At 37.5% G+C, this 21,769-nt stretch overlaps 1 protein-coding gene across 12 annotated transcripts in view; it reads right to left on the reverse strand.

Moving 5' to 3' along the window:
• Positions 1-1,906: 1,906 nt before the first annotated feature.
• The window catches only part of LOC134825021 (transient receptor potential cation channel subfamily M member 7-like), a 74,747-nt gene continuing 54,884 nt past the window's right edge, over positions 1,907-21,769 (reverse strand). For 3 of the 12 annotated variants that reach the window (XM_063837074.1, XM_063837075.1, XM_063837073.1), the window contains exons 11-39: positions 18,310-18,486; positions 17,792-17,977; positions 17,223-17,336; positions 16,877-16,990; positions 16,005-16,087; positions 15,685-15,779; positions 15,389-15,522; positions 15,038-15,145; positions 14,733-14,920; positions 14,043-14,163; positions 13,650-13,799; positions 12,669-12,730; positions 11,546-11,702; positions 11,242-11,398; positions 10,901-10,989; positions 10,582-10,711; positions 10,197-10,361; positions 9,835-9,967; positions 9,597-9,620; positions 8,524-8,641; positions 5,450-5,632; positions 4,513-4,626; positions 4,312-4,379; positions 4,017-4,106; positions 3,767-3,853; positions 3,304-3,433; positions 2,958-3,101; positions 2,705-2,812; positions 1,907-2,469 (exon numbers count right to left, since the gene is read on the reverse strand). In XM_063837074.1, coding sequence (XP_063693144.1) covers positions 2,311-2,469; positions 2,705-2,812; positions 2,958-3,101; positions 3,304-3,433; positions 3,767-3,853; positions 4,017-4,106; positions 4,312-4,379; positions 4,513-4,626; positions 5,450-5,632; positions 8,524-8,641; positions 9,597-9,620; positions 9,835-9,967; positions 10,197-10,361; positions 10,582-10,711; positions 10,901-10,989; positions 11,242-11,398; positions 11,546-11,702; positions 12,669-12,730; positions 13,650-13,799; positions 14,043-14,163; positions 14,733-14,920; positions 15,038-15,145; positions 15,389-15,522; positions 15,685-15,779; positions 16,005-16,087; positions 16,877-16,990; positions 17,223-17,336; positions 17,792-17,977; positions 18,310-18,486 — 3,588 coding nt within the window. In that variant the 3' untranslated portion in view covers positions 1,907-2,310. Of the gene's footprint in view, positions 2,470-2,704; positions 2,813-2,957; positions 3,102-3,303; positions 3,434-3,766; positions 3,854-4,016; positions 4,107-4,311; positions 4,380-4,512; positions 4,627-5,449; positions 5,633-6,558; positions 6,685-8,523; positions 8,642-9,596; positions 9,621-9,834; positions 9,968-10,196; positions 10,362-10,581; positions 10,712-10,900; positions 10,990-11,241; positions 11,399-11,545; positions 11,703-12,063; positions 12,221-12,668; positions 12,731-13,649; positions 13,800-14,042; positions 14,164-14,732; positions 14,921-15,037; positions 15,146-15,388; positions 15,523-15,684; positions 15,780-16,004; positions 16,088-16,876; positions 16,991-17,222; positions 17,337-17,791; positions 17,978-18,309; positions 18,487-21,769 lie in introns of all 12 variants that reach the window. The other 9 variants (XM_063837084.1, XM_063837085.1, XM_063837082.1 and 6 more) reach the window with 5 other exon arrangements.

Raw genomic sequence — 21,769 nt, forward strand, 5'->3', positions numbered from 1 at the left:
ATCAAATAAATCAAATATAAATTTTAATTGACAAAATTTAAATAATTAATATGATCAATGACCACATGAATATACGTATTATGATAATTCAAAAGTTAACGCAAGACTTTTTCTAGAAATAAATAATATTTAAAACCCTAAGCTGCATTTTGCCAGCAAAATCCCACTTTTAAGGCTATAAATTTGGGCTCTTACTAAATCGCTCGCCCCAAAAATTCCACGTGCCCCAAAAATTCCACGTGCAGTGACTTTGGTTTTTTGGTTTTGCAGCCGTACAAAAAGGTTTTACATAAAACCTAATCCCAACCCTAACCCTAACCATAACCCCGAAGCTATCCATAATCTTAACTACAACCCTAACCCTAACCCGAATCGAATTCACGTTTTACTAGCCAAAACGGTTTTTTTTGCCCATAACTCTCCAGGGAAGCATTTTAACCCTACGTCATGGGGGGTGATTCGGAATCAGCGTCCAAAAATACACCGACTTTCATGCCTAAAGGGCCTTTTCACAAGAATTTTCTTAAAATTTGGGCGAGCGATTTAGTAGGAGCGATAAATTTGTTTGTTAGTGTTACTGATAACAAGCTCACATAACCATCTAAAAGTTATACTAATAATCTCAATAAATGTGTGTGTGTGTGTGTGTGTGTGTGTGTGTGTGTGTGTGTGTGTGTGTGTGTGTGTGTGTGTGTGTGTGTGTGTGTGTGTGTGTGCGTCCAGTGTGTGCGTGTATCTGTATGGCGTGCAGGGACTGGCGTACAGGAATTCAGGACTGGTAAACGTGCCAGATAATTTGATTTTCGAACCTGCCGGCCTGCAAGTGCAACATTGCATGCATTTTTTGATTGAACTTGTTTTGTGTTTTCGCGATTTTATTTCATCATTTCAATTTGGGCGTTGTAATCTAGTAAACGCGAAAACTAAATTTGTAAACACGAATAATAAATTTGTTATACCTTTTTGGAATGATCGATGAGTTTCGCCTTACCTGGGGACCTCAGGCTATTATGTTCATAAACGAATAGAGATTCGGCGGAATGACAGGCTGAGCACGGCCCAGTAAAGTTTCGCCTAGCTAGCTAGGTGCCATATATTGTATGATGCGCAGCTTTTGGAGCTTCAGTAAGTGTAAAAGTTGCATTGCGTAATTTGACGCGGACGAAATTCGTTGATTTTCGTCGCGGTCGTATTATTATTATTCATATTTTCGGTTCCTGGAATGAGATCATTCTGAAAATGTGTTAAAACCTTCCAATCGGACTTTCAAAACTGTCCGAAAAACTTGGTGGATATCGGAGTTGGTATAGTGATGAAAATGGGGCAACAGACGTTGCTTTGAGCTGTAATATAATGTCTGATGATTGAATATGCCTCAAACTTTTCGGACCCTCAAACTTTTCGGACCCTCAAACTTTTCGGACCCTCAAACTTTTCGGACAGTTTCCTTGTAAGTCTATCAGTAAGCTAACTAATTTTTGTTACAATTGGATCGAGGGGAGGTTACTCAATTAATATGCATTTGTTTCAAGAATTTTGTGCTGGCCGAAATTAGTGCTATACTAAAAAACCATCTGCATCATACAGAAGGCACACGCGGCTCACTAGGCGCTATGCCTAACCTAGTAGTAGTATAACTATAACTGATAAAAGCTGTGTTGGAGCGTATTTTGCGCAAATTTCTTAAAATCTCCACATAACCGTTTTTTATTCCTGTCATCTTTGACATCGAATTAGAATGTTTTGAACTAAAAATAAACCTGCTGAACGACTTCCAGTTCCAATGAGAATTAATGCCTGAAAAAACAGTAAATAAAAGGGGGTATAATAGTATAGAATGTATAAGAGGCACGGTCATGCTTGCCAGCACTGTGATAGTTAGACTCATTGAAGTTATCCCAATTTTCTAATGCAGATAGTTGAGATCTTATTTGTAATGTATCGAATTAAAACAAAACGTTTATCTCAAATATAGAGAACTAGTTAATCCGGAAATGTAATCTGATAAATAAATGAAATACAACTGCAAAAATCAATTCAACTGAGGCGAAGATATCAATTGGGCTCACGAAAAAATATTCCATGCCGTGGTCATAATTCATCACATAAATTTCAGTCTTTAAACGTCTTTTATCGAATACTTCAACTATCATTCAAAGAGCACACAGCCCCTCCATGGTTAACATCAAATATTTCATCCACTCCGGCTGTAATGGCTTCTGATCGGGTCTTTCGGTAAATAAAATGAAGAAAATGCTTTCTGATCATGTTTTCCTATAAAAATTCCTATACTCAAGAACCGTTAGCTATTCACCCACTGAGTCCTGATTCGGCTTCTTCTGCCGCGGTGTAGGGGCTATAACTCTTCAACACGGTTAATGTTTTCCTCAGCAGAGTGACCATGTTAGGGTGTAGATCGGGACGCTCTGTTACTGTGAACCACACGATCTGTATCACTCCACTTCCAAGCTGGGAGAGGGGTGAGTGTGTCTCTTACATTAAGGTTTCTTTGAAGAATTTTATCTCACGATTATCATGAATATCACTAAATAAGTTTCAAATATGTGGTATTTTAACATTAATTTGACAAACCTATTAATAAATTAAATCATGATAAATTTTGTGTTTGACGTCTGATGATTAGTTGATACATAATCCGTTATCACACAGTTAAAATATAAAAGTATAAAGCACAAGTTGTTACCTTGAAGTCAGACGACATGGCATTCTGATTATCATGAACAGTTGCAGCTGAAACTTCCATCCATGAGTTATCAGTGTTCATTGGATCGTCCATGTAGGAGGACGATAACTGCCGAATATCAAGGTTTTAGTTCCGTGAAAGGTTTAAGTTCAGTTTACAAAGATACATGCTTTAACATGATAAATAACGTTAATATTTTCATATTGATCCGGAAAAACCTTCTCTTTTTAAAGAAATAAAAAAGAAGGCTCACCTCCTTATATTGACTGAAGATAGGATCTATGGAAGCAGCGATAGGTATTTGGGCGATCTTTGTCTGGTTACAGAAGTCATAACACAGATCAAGAACTACCCGCTGGTGAGCATGCTTAACAGTTTCTGACGGAGCTAGGAATCCCTGAATAGTTAAGAGGTTAGGTGAAGAATTTTTACTGAGCATTCACATTGGGATAAATATATCGAGCAAAAAATGTATGCTTTGGTCATGAAAGACTTTGACCTAAAGAGATTTTGGTCTAAATTTCGAACTAAGTTATGTCTATAAGCACTAAATTTGGCACTTAATTTGATCTGTAAGACTAAATTTTGCACAGTTTTACCTGAGGGAACATGTAATGAGGAGATCCCTCCATCTTGAGGAGGAGCACCTCCACTACAGGCTGTCCTTGTTTGTTGATAACTCCTCCGGGTACTTCACCTGAATCACTGCTGCCTGGCTGTTCTTTGTATCTGGGGGAATTGTTGTTACCAGGGTGACTGGTGAGGTATCTGGGGGAATTGTGGTTACCATGGTGACTGGTGAGGTATCTGGGGGAATTGTGGTTACCATGGTGACTACTGACTGGTGAGGTATCTGGGGGAATTGTGGTTACCATGGAGACTGGTGAGGTATCTGGGGGAATTGTGGTTACCATGGTGACTGGTGAGGTATCTGGGGGAATTGTGGTTATTTATCTCATGGGTCAGTTCAATGCTTTAATCGGGATATCATGTTTTATATGGGATAACTGAGATAACTGAATAAATCAGAAATCACCTTCACGCTCATATGAATCATCTTACCTGGTTACTATGGTAACGGCGAGTTTGTTGGGACCCCATCTAGGTAGATTACCTTTACCGATCAGGCCTGTCCTTCCTTTTGGGTTCCTACAAAATAAGAGAGTTAGATTTAGATTGCAGCTCATTAATTAAACAATGAAATGTTTGCAATCGAGGCAATTTATAGTTTCATTATCCATCGTCGATTTAAAAGAAATACATGTTCCATTTCAAGCCTAATTAAAGTTGTTAATAAATATATTTTGTTCACCGGGGAAATCCTTCGTGTACTGTGTATTTCCCTATAAAACTGATACGGTCCACTCCATCACTGTCCACATGGTTAAAACGTAGCTCGTTCCTGAAAAGTCGCGGAAATTTGCTAAACTGAAGAGATGGTTCCCATGGTTGCCATGGTGACTGGTGAGGCAGAGTTTATTTTCAGATCATCACACGATTGGAATAACTTTTTAAAACGGAAATTCTATTCCTAGAGCATAATATGGTGCTTCCAAAATCAAAAAGTCGATCAAAATCGTGGCCATTACAACATTGTTGGTACTCACGGTTTCTTAGGGTCTAGCTGTGGAATCTCTTCATTATCATACACGGGTGGTGTGTAATCAAAATTGCTCTGAACCAAAATGTTGATTACAATTCTGTAATATAATTTCTAACACTCTTACAGACAGATTAAAACAAAATGTAAAATGAAATTTGTTTGTTTAACTTGTTGTTTGTTTGACTTGTTGTTTGTTTTACTATACCTTCCATGCGATTTGTCCTTTTTCCAGTTTGAACCGCTCTATATCAGTGCCAGGATAGGGTGTTGTCAGGGCCTGACTGTGAGTAACCAAACTTCCCCATGTAGCAAGAGTGGGCTAGAATCAGAACGTTTATTAGAATTTTACTTTCTAGTACTGTAAATACTAAATTATTATTCTTGTATTTTGTGATTGTAGTAATTCATCAAAGTTTTAATTTCTTAAATCAAAGATCAATACTAATACTAATGATTGGCTAATGATTTGCTAATGATTGGCTTTGCCAGCAATAATTAAACACAGCAATGCTATTTTGGGATGCAATGCTGGCAAGGTTACAGCTTCATTTCAGCGTTGGTGTGTCCCACAATTGAGCGTTCTGCAGCCCCTTCCGTCGATGCATCAACCAAATCAATCAAAATATCACTCGACTTCACTGCAAGTGGATTCTAACTCGCAATCAATTGTAATCACCGAATATCCAAGCAATATTACGCTCTCGAGCAAAATGCAATATTGATCCTCCACACTTGTCCCCAGTGGCAGTAATACTCGTCGTCCAAATGGAACATCTCCAATAAGTTGTTTGTTGGCTTCAAACTTGCAACAGCTTCAGCTTAAAGTTAACTCAAAAGTGTCAGCAAAAAACAAATCCACAATCATCAGGTTGAACTAAAATACATTTCTTGAGCTTGTCTATGCCAGAAATTAAACTCCTATCTGATGCAACATTGTAGGAAAAGATTCCTGGCCACTATCAGTATCGTCAATATCAATATGGTGATAGGATCACCGATCAAGGTCATATGTTGATTGTTTGCCAGGCTAAAATAAATATCCGTATGTTTCCACCGCAACCAAATGTTCTGAATGTTATGAACAGTAACCCCACAGAAACCCAGCAACCACACACTAACAGTAACCCAGCAACACTCCATACCTCCTTCAGTAACCCAGCAACACTCCCTACCTCCTTCTCCTCCTCCTCCTCGGACAGCTCATTAAAGGCCTCATCGTAGCTGTTCCTTTTAGCCCGGACCCGCTCCAGGATCTCTTTAAATACACTTTGAGGGGAACCAGGGCGCCGCGGCTTGACTTGGTCCGCGCTTGTAGTGGAGTCGCGCTAGATAAATGATAATCAACATGCATAGCGAAAGATTAATTAGTTTCCAAAGATATGAAATTAATTAGTTTCCATGGGAAAGAGTTAATGATTCAATGAAACTGCTATAGAAAAATAGTATTAAGTCTTGTCAGTGTAAAAGGGACCAATACACTGACTTTAATAAGAAGAGAAGAAGATTTTATGAGTTGCAGAGGGTAGCGGAGGTGGAAGTTACCTGGTTACTATGGTAACGGCAGGAAGTCGTTAAGGTAAAGATGAATTATTTAGTCACCTTTTTTTGAGTGAATAACTCCATGGCAAAGGGGTCATGCCGAAAAGGAAGTAAGCAGATAGCTTAGCAAGGGGTTGATAAGTGTTTTGATCTCCTTCTGTAGAAAATCTTCTACAACGGGCACATGGTGCCCATATAAGGGGATGGTTGGCGTTTGAGTCAACCAGCATTCCATGTCACAAAACACACTTATTCACACTCACAGTTTACTCTCTTGTCAGATAGCAGATAGTTTGGTTTAATGATAAGATGCAAAGGGATAAACATTCCACATAACAGTGTGCAAAGCTTCATTCGTGCCTCATTCAGATGCAGGCTATCAGGCATAGATACTCATTCAGGGACTAGCAATTAGCATGCGTAACAATAATCAGTAACCAGTTAATAACTAATTAGTAACAATTTAGTACCTAATTAGTAACCAATTAACTATCATACATTGCATGCTAATCATCCTCACTAAAACACACAATTTTACAAGAATGTTTCAGAAATAGCGAATAGATTTTATGGGCTAATTAGAGTCCTATATCAGGGATCACAGTGTGACAGTGATTATTAGTAGCTGTCACGTGATGCCCATATAAGGAGCAAGTAGCAGGGCGTAATCTGTACGTTCACGTAATCACTCTTGCCATGCACCATAAAAAACCTCTCTTTCTGAGTGGGACTGCTCGATTTGCTGAAGTGACTGGGGCTTCAAATGCGCAAGAATCGCTTTAGGGGTTCTTGCGGTCCACTTCAAATCGGGTTTTGGTTTTTTGGAAGCCGTCTCTTCCTGATGAGTTCAAGTGTAACGATGGGAGGCCGACAAAGGGGGACCCTCGATTATCAGGGTCAGATCATTTCACCAAATAGTGACGTATAATTAGTATGTGATCCATCAGTAGTGATGTGATCCATCCGTAGAATTTAATTGACCCTGAAATGGGCTAGATCTGGGGTAGAGTTCACATGTCAATTCTGTAAATCATCACGGGACATTGTGGCCTCAACAAACACCTACACACCATTCACAAATCAGACACAAGTGCTTGTCCTAAATGCGGCGACGGAGAGGAGACTGTCTCACACTTTCTCGGACAGTGCCCGGCTATTGCCCAAATAAGAGGTCAATATTTCCGGGACTACTACCTCTCTGTCAATGACATATTCGACAACCAACACATCTCCACCATTGTCAACTTTACAAACCACACTAAACGCTTAGTGGTGCCGGAGGAGTTGGACCAGACAGGTGTAACATAGCGACTATTTTAACGCCGTCTTGTTTCGCCCCTCTCTTCCACACTCAACCACCACTTAAGCGTTTATCTATGACACACCTCACAACACTTACCATCATCCTTGATTACACATCTTGATTCCACTGGCATCCTCCCACAGGACTGCCATACCCCAGAGGTAGGCAAAGCATCCATATGCTATCCTCTCGTGGGCCAACCAGGCCCAGCCTCTCTAAAAAAAAAAAAAAAATCATAGCTGTATATTACAAAGTAAACATGATCTGACTGCTCGACTCGTAGATCACATAGACGTACGTGCCAAAGGCATGCAAGGGGAGTGAGCCGATCGAGTGTTCTTAGGTATATATACTAGAATGTGAAAGACAATAGCATTCTCACATTCTATCAACATGCCTACCTTCTCCTGGTCGGACAGGATCTCAACAGCTACTCTAATGGATACATCTACTTTCGGAGGAAGGACAAGGATTCAACCCTCACATCTGCCTGGCGGTGCTGCAAGCACAAACTTCCCACGAAGTGCCCTTGTATGTGTTATCTCTCCCTATCCGACACTTCTCTCCGATCGAGTACGAAGACCCACAACCACCAGTTAACCAGACTCTCCCCAACATCATGTCCCTGGCCAGAGTGATCCAAAGTTCCAGAACTACAGCGTCAGGATCCTCCTAACACCAGGAGGCTACTACCATGGTAGCTGGTGGATCACATCACTAATTATACGTCACATCATTAATTATACGTCATATGATCTGACTCCTAATAATCGGGGGTACCCCTTTGTCGTGCAGTAGTAACGATCACACGTTGCGTAGTAACGATCACACAGATTGTTGCTTAGTAACTATCACACAGATTGTTGCTTAAAGACTTTTTGGATGGTGCTTCAGTCAGTTTCGATCTGTGAACCTGAACCCCGAAGTGGGTTCATGTATTGGAGAAAGTTTTAGGGATTTCATCAATATGCTGTAATATTATATTATATTCTGTTATATCTTATAAAGCATTAGTTGCATTGGAGCAAGTTTCATGAAACTCTTTAATATAATATTATGATATATTCTTTTAAAAGAGTTGAAGCATCAGTTGTCGAACAATAAGTTATCAAAATAGTCAAAAGTTAGTGCAAAATTGGCCGAAGAAGACAACATTATTTATAATCATGTTTCTGTTTATATCAATTATTACAAAATTGACCCAGGAATAAACCTCAAGTCGATAAAATAAAATAAAATTGGTTTTAATCATTGAAAAACTGAGTGATACTGTAGTACTACTTAAAAATCAACTTATCAATAATTTAATCCTTCCTTTAATTTAAACTGTTAATCTGGCTAATTATCTGGCTAAATATCTGGCTATTACCGTACCTTCGTTTTGCCCTGCACCCTCTGCTTCAGGAGATCTGATATTTTAGATATATTCTCCGTAGCTACCGTCAGCTGGCCCTCAAGACGGTTAATCTTAGCAGAGAGATCAAGGTAGTGCCTGTGACAGTAATCAGTAATCATGTCTGTTTATAAAATCATTCAGGTTAATGTTAGTACGGTTTATTTTCTGCGAACAGTTATTTGTAACAATCTTCTTTTCATTTCTATCCGACCAGCATAACCAAACCGATTATAATGAATAATGCTTCATGAATAACTGCGTATTGGTATTTAATCTGCTAATATATCATTAACGAAGATGGGTATTTTATGAAAGAGAGGAGGGAACCTTATTATGTTATTGCTGATTTGAGTTTACACCGCACAAGGTTTAATTGATATGAGAAATAAAACAACCGCATGTTTCAGTCAGACAGTTCAATATCTGGAAAGCAACATATCCGGACAATACGGGACACTTCCAGACACTTCCGGGGGCCTACAACCAGCTCCACGACCATGCTCACACAAAATTTAAATCAACTGTCACACTGACGTTTAGCATTAGTAGGCCGTGCTGTTCGGTTTTAAGTTCGTATCGGATACGAACCAAGAACCGAACCGATCCTGACTATTATACAGTGTTACAATTCGAAAAGATGCCACACAAAATTCATCAAAAAACGACATGAGCGCAGTCTTTGTAAGCCACATTCTGCAGATACGTTTAAGCAAATTATTTGTTTTTGCCAGCCTTGGCAGTTACAACCAAGGCTGAGAGCTGGCACGTGATGCCCATATAAGGCGTTTACAACCAAGGCTGTGAGCTGGCGTAGAACTTTTCAACATCGACTACGGAACGTAGGTTATGGCTCTTTTCAGAATTCATAACTGATGGACTGAAACATGGACCTTTTTTAATTTGTGCACTTTAGTTCACATTTCACTTTTCACAATTTTCGGAAATTGCTTAAAATCATGAGCGGTGTTTGAAATCATATTATTGAAGATATGCTGTGTCCTCCGATTGTAGTGACAATGAAAGATTATAAACATTTAGAAACAATACTTACGAGGAATCCGTGCCTGTGCTTTCGCTAAAAAGAGATTATATCAAAAAAGATGAAAAACATTGAAAATGCTTGATAGTTTGTTATCACAAGTTAACAAATGATGCTGTATCTTATATTTGCTCCAGTGGTGTGTTTCTATAAGTCTAAAATTCCCAATACAATAATCCATGCAAAGAAAATATAGTAACATTACAGTTACTAAAGTGACGCTATATTAACGTTTAGTTGTGCAACTCACTTAGTCATGGTGTGGGAGATCATACGGTCTCCAGAATCTGACTTATTTTGTCTTATAAACTGAGCTCTACATTCCGCCTCCATAAGAGAAGATCTGTATGCCATCGAGCTGTGTCTGTTGGGCATACTAGAAACTGAAAGAGAGTTTGTAATGGTCGTCATAGTGACATACTAGAAACTGAAAGAGAGTTTGTAACGGTCGTCATAGTTACATGATGTAACGGTCTGAAATGTGCTTTCTAGGCGAAGAGGGCTGGTTGTATGAACAAACTAATATTATAAATAAACAGTGATAATAATCACACAACATTGGCAAATTTTCCTAAAAATACAACACCCGTAGAAAATAACGACCCTACTAACTCATTTTTTGAAGATCTTTTTCATAGTTTATCTTTTTAATGTATCGTCTGTATACAAATTTAGATGTTTTAAATAAAAAGTAGAGGAGTGAAACAGGGTTGGGGAGTGGTGGTCTTTCTCTGAACTCGAGAATCATCTCAGCTCGTTGAGTCTTGTAGATGATACCTGGTACAAGTATCATTAGCTACTTGTGATGAGCGTTAGCTGACGTTTGGTATGAAATAATAATGTAGACATGAAAACGACGGTTCTCGAGGCGACCCGCTTGCGAGTAATGATGAGTTCCTTGGACGAATTGTACCAGGTTGCCAGATTTAAAACAAAATTTTTTGGAATATAAAAAAACGCTTTCAAGATTATCTTAAAAGAACAGAATAATATGAACCTGATTGGGTTTCTACATTCTCGTAAGTGTTTGAGAATATAGCGATGAGAAGATTTATAAGCATGATGTTCACAAAGAGGAGGTAAAGTGAAAGGAGGGTGAATGCCACGTAGTAGTTTACTCTTCCCACCTGCAAGTTGGTTAGTTAGACTGCATTTAAAACTGATTTATATTGATCAAAGGTGTTTATACTTTATGACGAACGATTTCTGTGTTGTTTTGATCAATCAATTAGTGGATATCTAGATTAACTTAAATTGTATAATGCTGTCTTTAGAAATATTTAAAATCACAACAGTGAGAAAAAAATAAATATCACCTCAGTGTGTAACAGACTTTTAGCAGTACATTCTGATGGCTTGGCTATTTCAGAATCAAAGATGGTTGAGTCCCAGGCTCTACAATGACCTGTAACATTTGTAGGCTTCATGGATATACCGTTTATAGCACGATCGCAAATAAAACTGGCCGTTAAATGCTGAGGATTGTAATAGAAATTAGAAGACGAGCTTTTTGGGGCTGTTATTAATATATTATAATTAGTTAATTAATTTATTATAATTAGGCTGTGGCAACGAATATTGTGGGAGAAAAGTAGCAAACATGGTTGTTAAAATATTAAGATATCATTTCATAAATAAAGAGTTTTAGTCAACAAACCCGTCTTCAGGTGCTCATCAAAGCCATCTAGATCTATCTCTCCGAACACATTCAGATAAGACCTTCCCATGAGCTCGAATATAACCTCACCGACACTGGTCTCACGAAATGGGTAAAGCAATGCTTGGGACGATACACCATAAGCAATTGTAAAAACCTGAAAACATGTGTTAGTCAGTTCACCTTCAGTTTATTCTTCTTGTCATCCCAATTTTGTAAATCATATTAAATATCAGCTTCGCAGCTTTGAGCTCTAATGCTGTCTGCAAAATGATAGAATAAATGAGCTTTTGAAGATAATTACCATTAAGAGAAAGAGGAAGAAAAAGAGATCGATGGACATTTTTTTAAGCATGAAAACTTTGGGTCCAATCTGATCGTTAATCTCAAAGAGCTGCACGAATCGAAAACAGTAGAAAGAAAAGCACATTGCTGATAGGAGCCTGTTAGCGTGATAATTCCTGACGAATAATAACATTATTTATAGAGTTAGTGGCAATCAAGCTCCCTCCGTACAATACACTTTACTAAGTTTACTAATCCCTACCGTTCACAGTGTATTGTACGGATATGTGCGGATATGCACATATCTGCATAAATGCACATATTATACAGATATCTGGATAAATGCACATAATATGTACCTATGCTTTGTTACGACATACAAATCAAGAGATGCCGTTACAGTTCTTGTAGTGCGATGCACGACTGGCCGCGCCGCGCATCAAACAACGCTTCTCGTGGTGGAGAGATTAGAGAAACATTATTTGATGCGCGGCGCGGCCCAGTAGTGCTTCACATTACAACCCCAGTTCCAATTACCGCTAATAGAAACATGAAGAAGAGCAGGTCTATAGCCATTTTCCCCACTGTAACTATTTTTGGACCAATGTTGGGATTAAACTGCAGCTTCTTCATCAGCCCAAAGTTGAAAATACCGAAGGCTAATGCAGATAGTAAATTGCAATATTGATATGACCTGTAATTTTAAGTTACTTAAAGTTGATATTTACTTAATGTTTACATGTCCTGTAAATTTAAGTTATTTAAGTTGCTTAATGTTTATATGTCCTGTAAGTTTAAGTTATTTAAGTTGCTTAATGTTTATATGTCCTGTAAGTAAAATCGAAGGTACCATAAAGGCCAATGCTGACAGCATATTGCAATATTGTGGAATATAAATATTCAATATAAGCCTCAGAAACCATGTAAGATGTAAACCATTTGCATTGTCCTATTAAGGTCAGAAAGAGGGTTATCGTGCAATCAACTTTTTTGGATGTAGCTTGGTTGGGTCGTTCTGTCAAAAAACGTTAATCGAAGAAGAATTTTCGTAATAGACTCTTTCAAACTAAGTAATATGCATCAATTTAAATATAAATTAAGCTGTGATATTATAAAGCTGAACTGGTTTAAAGTTGTCTTACCCGAAATGGTTAAGATTCATGCTGCTTCCTATTGTACAATCGTTACTGTCTCCTTCAGCCAACTGAATTAATTCACGATAGATAGTTTTACCACAAATACATAATAATATCGAATAATCTATATCATTCCAGACATTAATGTTTAGCCACAAGGAATTAAATTTAACAATTGATTTAGAATTGGCAGTTTTTTGAAAATTCTCAGAGTCAGTTCAACCAAACGAAATACTCATAAAAATCCAATCATAATACTGGACCACTTTTAATCGATTCAACGCTCTTTTAAACGACTGGCTGAACTTACTGGGAATGTTGGAGCAGTAGTATTAAACGGATTAAACGAATTAAACGTAAACGTCAACGGGAGCCCTAACACTCCTGACTTGACAATACAAGAATGAACGATCTTTAAAAAAAAAACAGAAAATAAAAAGTACAAAGAAAAGAGGAAAAGGATCAAAAAGTATGTTGCACTTAAAGTATAAGCACTTGTTTACCTTGGAGCTGGAGCAGTAGTATGTTGCACTAAAAGTATGTTGCACTAAAAGTATAAGCACATGTTTACCTTGGAGCTGGAGCAGTAGTATGTTGCACTAAAAGTATATTGCACTAAAAGTATAAGCACTTGTTTACCTTGGAGCTGGAGGGGTAGTATGTTGCACTAAAAGTATGTTGCACTAAAAGTATAAGCACATGTTTACCTTGGAGCTGGAGCAGTAGTATATTGCACTAAAAGTATGTTGCACTAAAAGTATGTTGCACTAAAAGTATAAGCACATGTTTACCTTGGAGCTGGAGCAGTAGTATGTTGCACTAAAAGTATGTTGCACTAAAAGTATAAGCACTTGTTTACCTTGGAGCTGGAGCAGTAGTATGTTGCACTAAAAGTATGTTACACTAAAAGTATGTTGCACTAAAAGTATAAGCAGTAGTATGTTGCACTAAAAGTATGTTGCACTAAAAGTATAAGTACTTGTTTACCTTTGAGCTGGAGCAGTAGTAAGGAGTAGAGGCTTTGAGTGCGAAGGCAACCATAAACATGCACACGGCTATGAAGTCCATTAGGTTGTACGTATCTGCAAAATGGTCTACAACCTTCTTTAGGTTGCTTTTCGTTCTTCCATTTCGAATCTGATAACACCAAAAGGTCACTTGATTACTGATAAGTAAGCTGCCGTTCCTTTTTAAATTCTTTGAAAGTGTAGCTGCATGAATTGATAGAATTGTCTGGGATGTTGTTGAAGCACTTATTTTCAGATATATAGGGATCCAAAAGAGATGGATAAGTAGAGGAGTGGTAAAAATACATGAAAAGTAAAAATGTGTGCTTTACAAATACAAACTGGTAAAACAACTCAGAATTGCAGCTCTGACCTGATTTATTTCAACGGGCACAGTTGAAAGGACAAACACTATCGTATACAGGTCTTGCCACTCGAGTCTTGAGCCGTTTTGGCTGATCACCAGACTTTTATCATCTACTAACAGACCGTACCTGTCATTATTTGCCAAGATTTAGTTTTGATGTCCACAGAATCGGTTTAGTCTTCGATTTATAGATGTAGATTAACCAACTCAAGATCGTTTCAAAGTTCATAAATCATAGTTAGAGGCGGTCCGTGTAGGCCTTACACTGTGCTTTCAGCAATACTCATAAGTATTTCCGTGGCTGTGGTTGCAATGCGCCTAGTCTACTGGAATGATTCTTCGGAATTTCGCTGGATTGTACAACTTTCGTCTTGGTAGATTCCAAACACAAGGAAATTTTCCCTTTGGTTGGTAATATACTCAATGATGGAAGTATAGTGTATTGGCTATGCCCCGCTTACTAGTTTAGCTCTTTCTAGTCCCCTGCTACACGGCATGTAAACAGGGATTGGCTAGTTAGAGGCGGTCCGTGTAGGCCTTACACTGTGCTTTCAGCAATACTCATAGTAATATTTAGATTGATTGAAATATCTTAGTCCTTACGATAGAGGACGGAATGTTAGCTTTTAAAAAATTAATTTAATTTTTTAAAATTTGATAACGTTAGAAATTAAGAAGTGACTAAGTTTATCTTACCCGTATAAAAGAAGGAATGCTAAATAAGTGAGGGAGTTAAGGTAAAACTTGATAACAGGGGAGGTGTAGAAGTAATATAGCTTCTCTTTGAGATCAGGACTGCGCACTGAGTCGCCGTCATCACTATCATTTGCCCCTGTAGCTGAGGCAAACTCAACGTCTTCGTTTACTCTCTTGCGGGCTCTTGTCTGAAATTTTTAATTTATAGAGGTTATAAAATATATCACCGTCTTCTTCTCAATTGAAAGTATTAAAATAAGCAATCCCAGTTTGGTAAATAAAGTTAAAGGTAATGAGTCGCTCACTGTTATTTCTTGTCCCCGGAGGATCTTCCTTGCTAGATCTTTCTTGGTCATGGGTAGTTTATTGTACGGTAAGAATATTGGCAGTGGTGGGACCAGGCACACAAACAACTGAAAGAGTTGATACGACGGTAAAAAACAAGCTTGGGATCAGTTAAAATGATTTCATACCCTTAATTTACCTTCGACTGACACAATTATTTAGATTAGGTTTTGTTGAACATGTAATTTGTATAATGAATTATCACGTCATACGGTGGCGTATTCGATTGACACAATTATACACTTCAGAGAATCTAAGATTTGATTTCATTTAATAAAGCCTTAGATTTTGTTAATTATAAGATAAAGTACCCGTCCGGCGTTGATAGTAGGTTTAAGTTGTCCCATCCAGAGGTCTGTCAGGTAACTCTGATACGCGGCATGTGCGATGAAGTTCTTCGCTTCGATTATTGTTGCTAAATCAAACAGATTTAATCCTCCCCATTCTGAAGAATAGTAACGCGTTTTTTACAAAATGAAGATTATTTCTTTTTGAAGAAATAAGAGGGATAACGGTGGGATACTTCTTCAGTCGTTAATTTTAGAATTTTTTATACTCGACTAAATGAGGGGTAGACAAAAACCTATTCCATTTGAGCTTTTGTTACCTTTCAAAGGAACAATTAAGATTTGTATCCAATCGGGCTTGTCGTAGTTATGATAACAGATTGTCATAAGTCCGCACGCTAGTTTTTCAAACTCCCTGATATGTTAGAGATCATGAGTGAATATTTAAGGCAATTTTCCGGAATAAAACAAAATCATCCTACGCATGGCTTATAAAATGGTCATAAAATATTAATTAAATGGTCATAAATCTAAAATCATCATAAAATGGTCACAGCGGCAGGTTTGATAACTCCCAGTAAAGATAATAGTGAGAGAATAACCAAGCTTGTAAATTGCGTATGTGTCAGATTAGTCAAACCTCGCAGAAGTTTCAAGCTTTTCTGTCATTTCTTCATCCACACGTGCCCACTGACTTTCCATTTTGTCCAGGAATAAAAATATCTGCAAATAATTCCACTTGTTACGATGAGAAAAATCTGAAAAACTATGAATGTAAACGTGTTGGTCTGGATGAATCATCTATTAAACAATTCTGTTATAAAGTTAACATCCAGACTTCAGTAAAAGCACATTCGATCCTGTTCAATGTCTCAAAATTCATTGTACAGTCTTATAGTGTAAGTGATTGTAATTCCTTGATTCAGTAATTAAAGTAGTTTTTTAATACTTTCAACACAACTATATAAGGGCCTGCCCTCACTACGCCATGTGGCGACGGGCCACATGGCCCGATTAACCTAAACACACTGTGCCACTTGGCGTGGATTTAGCAAATCCGCGCCTCTATTCAGAGGCACGGATTTCCTGCCCACACTACGCCATGTTGCGACGGGCCACATGGCGTGGGTCAAAAGGCACAGTGTGGTTACAGCTCCCGCCACTAGTCAACGGATTCACACAACGAGGCGCGTAGTGTGTTTAGAGCTACCGCCAGTTGGCGTGGGAACTCTCGGGGAATAGAGGCACGGATTTTTAAAATCCGTGCCTCTATTCCCCTTGCTAAATCCACGCCAAGTGGCACAGTGTGTTTAGATAGACGGGCCACATGGCGGGAGCTCTAAACACACTGTGCCATTTGGCCCGTCGCCACATGGCGTAGTGTGGGCAGACCCTAACATTGAAATGTTGAGCAATTCCTTTTCTGATAAGAGCATTTTTCCTTGTCGCATCAAACGGGATCAATACAAATTTTCACAAGAATACAATTAAAGTAGCCTACTACTACAACACCTTGTGCACTATAAGAGATGTAGCTATGGGCGTCCTGGAGTTCTCCCAAAAGAACTTAGCCATGTCTGGAGCGTCGATGAGAGCAGAATACAGCATCATCAAATCGTAGGGATTCTGCAACAAATATTTGTATGATTGTTATAGATTTGTTATTAAGGATTTGAATTATTTAACTGGTAGCAATCATAGTAAAAAAAAGTAATGCATCAAACATATCAACATGTTATCCCTTTATAAAAATTCTATACACGATCCTTATTTCATCAACAAGTTAAAAATCATGTCATCAAAATGCTAATTTATTATTTATGTCAGAATTATGCCACGAAAAGATCTAATTTCTCACATCAAATCTGTCGTCCTCCCTCATGTCCTGGTTATACTTCTCCTGTGTTAGAAAGGAATGGAATGTACCCTCCATAATCCTCTCCATCAGTTCACCTACGTCTCTTAATGACACCTGTTTTTAGTGGTTTTTATCAAATTATATGAAATTATGTGTCATGTCTAATTATATGTGTCATGTCTGATTATATGTGAAAATTAGTGAAATTATATGTATCATATCTAATTTTGTCATAAATCCATAGAGGAAATAATCATCACATAGCGATGGTTTAGTGATGTTTATCTTATTGTGTGTAGCTAGCTATATGAGTATATGTGTCATATTTAAATATATGTGAAAATTAGTTAAATTATATGTGTCATATCTAATTATATGTGAAAATTGGTTAAATTATATGTGTCAATTGTCACGTCTAATTAACGTGAAAATTGGTTAAATTATATGTGTCATATCTAATTTTGTCATAAATCCACAGAGGAAACAATCCTCGCAAATCGAAGTGCATATTAATTTTATTTTCGGTTTTAACGTTGAACAAGTTAAAACTGATCAGTAGTAAAACTAACCGCTCTATCGAATCTTGTGAGCAACTTGAAAGCTCCTGAGTTTTTAGGGAGGATATTGTAAAGTTTAGTGAGACTGGGAGCAGTGAGGAAGTTCTTGAGGTCAGCACCGTAATCCAGCAGCAGTCGTATAAAACCAACCCGCCGGTTGATTATGGAGAACATCAGGAGTGAGTTTAACTCGTCTGGCTGAAAGTTGTGTTATTATGTTCATGTATAATGTATAATGTATAATGTATAATGTATAATGTATTATGTATAATGTATAATGTATAATGTATAATGTATAATGTATAATGTATAATGTATAATGTATAATGTATAATGTATAATGTATAATGTATTATGTATAATGTATAATGTATAATGTATAATGTTAAAAGATGCTAGATTATATTTTATATTGATAGCTATTCGATTAGAGAATACATTAGTTAGTTTATAAAGATACTATATTATATTCTAAATTACTAGTCAGAATTACTAATTAATACTAATTACTAATTAATAGTCACACTTACCCTGAACTTGTAATCCTTCTTCTCAAATATAAGCTCCTTAGCCACTTTCTCATGTCCCCAAGTTATGGCCAGTTTTAGTTGCCTCATTCGAGCTGCACTCTCCCCTATGCTCTTCATCAGGGAGGATAAGATAGCAAAGTCTAATGGCTCTGACCCGTCTATCTTGTATACAGTTATCTGTAAATATGAGATTAAACCTCTGTTATCTGTAAATATGAGATTAAACTTCTGTTATCTGTAAATATGAGATTAAACCTCTGTTATCTGTAAATATGAGATTAAACCTCTGTTATCTGTAAATATGAGATTAAACCTCTGTTATCTGTAAATATGAGATTAAGCCTCTGTGGAGCATCAGTGGCGTAACGTTACTTTTTGGCGCCCCCCGCTCAACTCAAAAAGCGCCCCCCTTTCTGGAGCGCGCTCGCTTCGCTCGCTAGATTTGTCCGAGGGCCGTTGCCATCACAATTTTTTAATTTTAAAACAGAATATAAATGTGTGCCAATAAAATTTAAATTTGGAAAGTAACAAGCCGCGCGCAAATAATTTTACATGTAAGCCGCGCGATTTAGTAATTAAATCGCCAGTAATTTGCGCATGATTGTTTTCGCGTTGGATAAAATATTATCTCGTGATACATGTTAACGGTTGTGATTGGACTATGCAGAGGGACGACGCGTTAGGGTAATAATAAATGTATCATGTACTGGACACTAATCATGCTATACTAATGACAAGTCGGTTACACAATGTCAGAATCTTGTTCGCTTTTCATTGTCGTTTGACATTAGACATTACATCCGAAACAGCCCGCAGCCGTTAAGTAATTTGTCATTCGTCTGATTAGTGATGTTTCTGTTAATTTGTGATAAACAACGAAACAATTTTGTAAATTGTGTGTATTATATATTGTTAGTGTAACGAGGAGAACTGTTTTAAGCTGCTGTATATGTTAAAAAATGTATATTATATTAAGGTTACCGGTTGTTCATGTAAATTGTAATCATCAATGGGCCATGGGGTAAAATATCAAATATGCCGTACTAAGTTTACGCGAACATTTAACATTATGCGAATGTATGTTATTATGAATATCCTCACAGCTGGTCGAATATGTTAATGTAGAACTGCATTGGGAGTCTGGAAGGTGTACAATCAATTTTTACTACTGAGTTGTTTTAGCAGTTTCTACTTTTAGCTCAGTCTTTATTACGAGGAACTGATTCGGTGGAGATAAGTTAATTTTGTAGAACTCATTGTTCAGTGGGTCGATTGACTGAACACGTTTGCACTTGGTATTTAAACTTACCAGTAGTTTATTTATGTTATGTAGCGATGATAATTCAATTAGGATAACAACTAGGTAAGCCGTAAGTCTAATTCAAAACACACCGCACACCGTACACTCCAGTCTCCAATCAATATTACTATTTGGTAGACCGGGTATTTTGGCGGGAATTCTGTTCCCACGGCACTGTTCTGATAGAAGCTACTTCTACTAATGGTCCCAGAGGAACGGTCGTAAAGTAGCCAGACTTCTTGTCTCCTGTACTGGCTGACACATGCGGATTATAGTTGGAAATTTCGCTATGATATAAATATAATTGCTCTCGGAATTGAACAAACTCCTACTTATCTAGATACTTTCTAAATTCGTTAGAGTTTCATGGACTGGGGAAAAATAATCGGTACAGTCTCCCTGCATGGCATACACAGCTGACTAACACAGTCACTCAAATTTTAGAATTATGACTATTACCCTAGTTCTCTAAAATCCTTATAGTTTTGGCTATCATCCTAACTAAAGGAATAGCTGATTGGATGTACAGTGCTCACGTCATGATTTTAAACAGTGATATAGGTTCTTGAACAGTGGCGGATGAATGTACGGTTAGAAAGTTTCTGCTATTACAACTTATGTCATATGTGATAATTTTGGATTGTTTTCATTGCTTAATTACACAAGCAGGGAGCTGGGAGACTGTTACCGTGAGTATTTAAACATTTGCAGGTTCATTTCCATAAATGTCCATCAATGACTGGACTACACAACTTTACAGTTAACTTTAGAGAAACTCATAAGTCATTTATCTCAAATTAAGCTGTTAGTGTCCATGATCAACGGTCAACCTGTGGCGACAATGAGTAATATAAAAAGTGTATTTGTAGATTAAAGTGCTAGCTCAGAGTTTTAGAATTGTATGGATTAAAGTTGGTTGTTTAGCCATCTAACAATCGATCGTGCTGTAATATATGGCCAGAGAATAATAGGGTCTTGGAAATTCTATAGTTGTTCTGAATTGAGCATGACCTGCAAGTCTGGGCCTTCGTTGGGTGATCTTTGAGCTGACTTTGAGAAGTTCACTGTACAGGCTGTGGTTGCTGACATGGTCTCGATATTGATTGAAGTTAAGGGCCATTCATAACATTCGCGAATAACAACCATCAACCATCTTCTCCAGCCTTTTCGTCAAAGCCTCGGAACCGTACAAAAACACACACTCGACAAGTGCTGTAAACACTCTGATCTTGATAGACTTCCTAAGCTTATACCTTTTTTTCTGCGTGTGTGGCATGCTCCCCATGCTCTTGATTTCCCAACCCTGATATCACTCTCACTATCTCTGATTCTGGATCCCAGATAGATGAAGTCTTCGGTCTTCCACATGCTCTATTGTACTGTTACCCAGGGACTTGATGGAATCAGGGTTCTCGATGTTCTGAGTAATGAATTTGGTCGGGACTGGTAATAAATATCATTAAACTGCTGTTTAACTAATTGAAGGTAAGGTACAATATCGTTGCACAGTGTTTGTGATGGTGACCTTATATATTATACAATTGAAAAGTGCGTGTGTGAGCTGTACTCACTGTACTGATTGTCCATTATCTAATGCTGTTAGCGAGTTTTTATGGTAGTATGGTTGTTACCAGATGATGATGTTAAACATTTAAATGTATACTTTTCTATTTATTGGTAGTTGTTCAAATGATTATTGTTATTTGTTAGAACTTGCAGTTGTAGCCGACTTTGTTTTGCTGCCAGAAGTAGTAATGATTTGAAATGGCTGTTGTATGGTGTCACAACTAGTAACTACAAAGAGTGACCTATTTTTGTAGGAATTGTTTCCGTACGTTAAAAAAAATGTATTAATGAACAAACCTTTACATTAATGAAATTCCCGGATATAGCATGTGTTTATATGAACTACATGCCGAATGCCGATATGTGTGGAGTGTGGTTGCTCAATGTATATGCAGAGTTGGGATGTGACTGAAAACATTGAAGTAAGTATTAAGGTTTATTTTGAATCATGTAAATAGCTTTAATATTGTGGCATCTGTGGAGTTATGTTAGGTATTATGCCATGTGGTGAAATTTGTAGAAGGAAGTGGTTTACAGATTTATTTGTAAATTAACATCAAATTTCCCAAATCAGGTTTCGTTACGGTTGGAAGA

Source organism: Bolinopsis microptera, chromosome 13, assembly GCF_026151205.1.
Source record: "Bolinopsis microptera isolate Bmic1 chromosome 13, MBARI_Bmic_1.0, whole genome shotgun sequence".
NCBI lineage: Eukaryota > Metazoa > Ctenophora > Tentaculata > Lobata > Bolinopsidae > Bolinopsis > Bolinopsis microptera.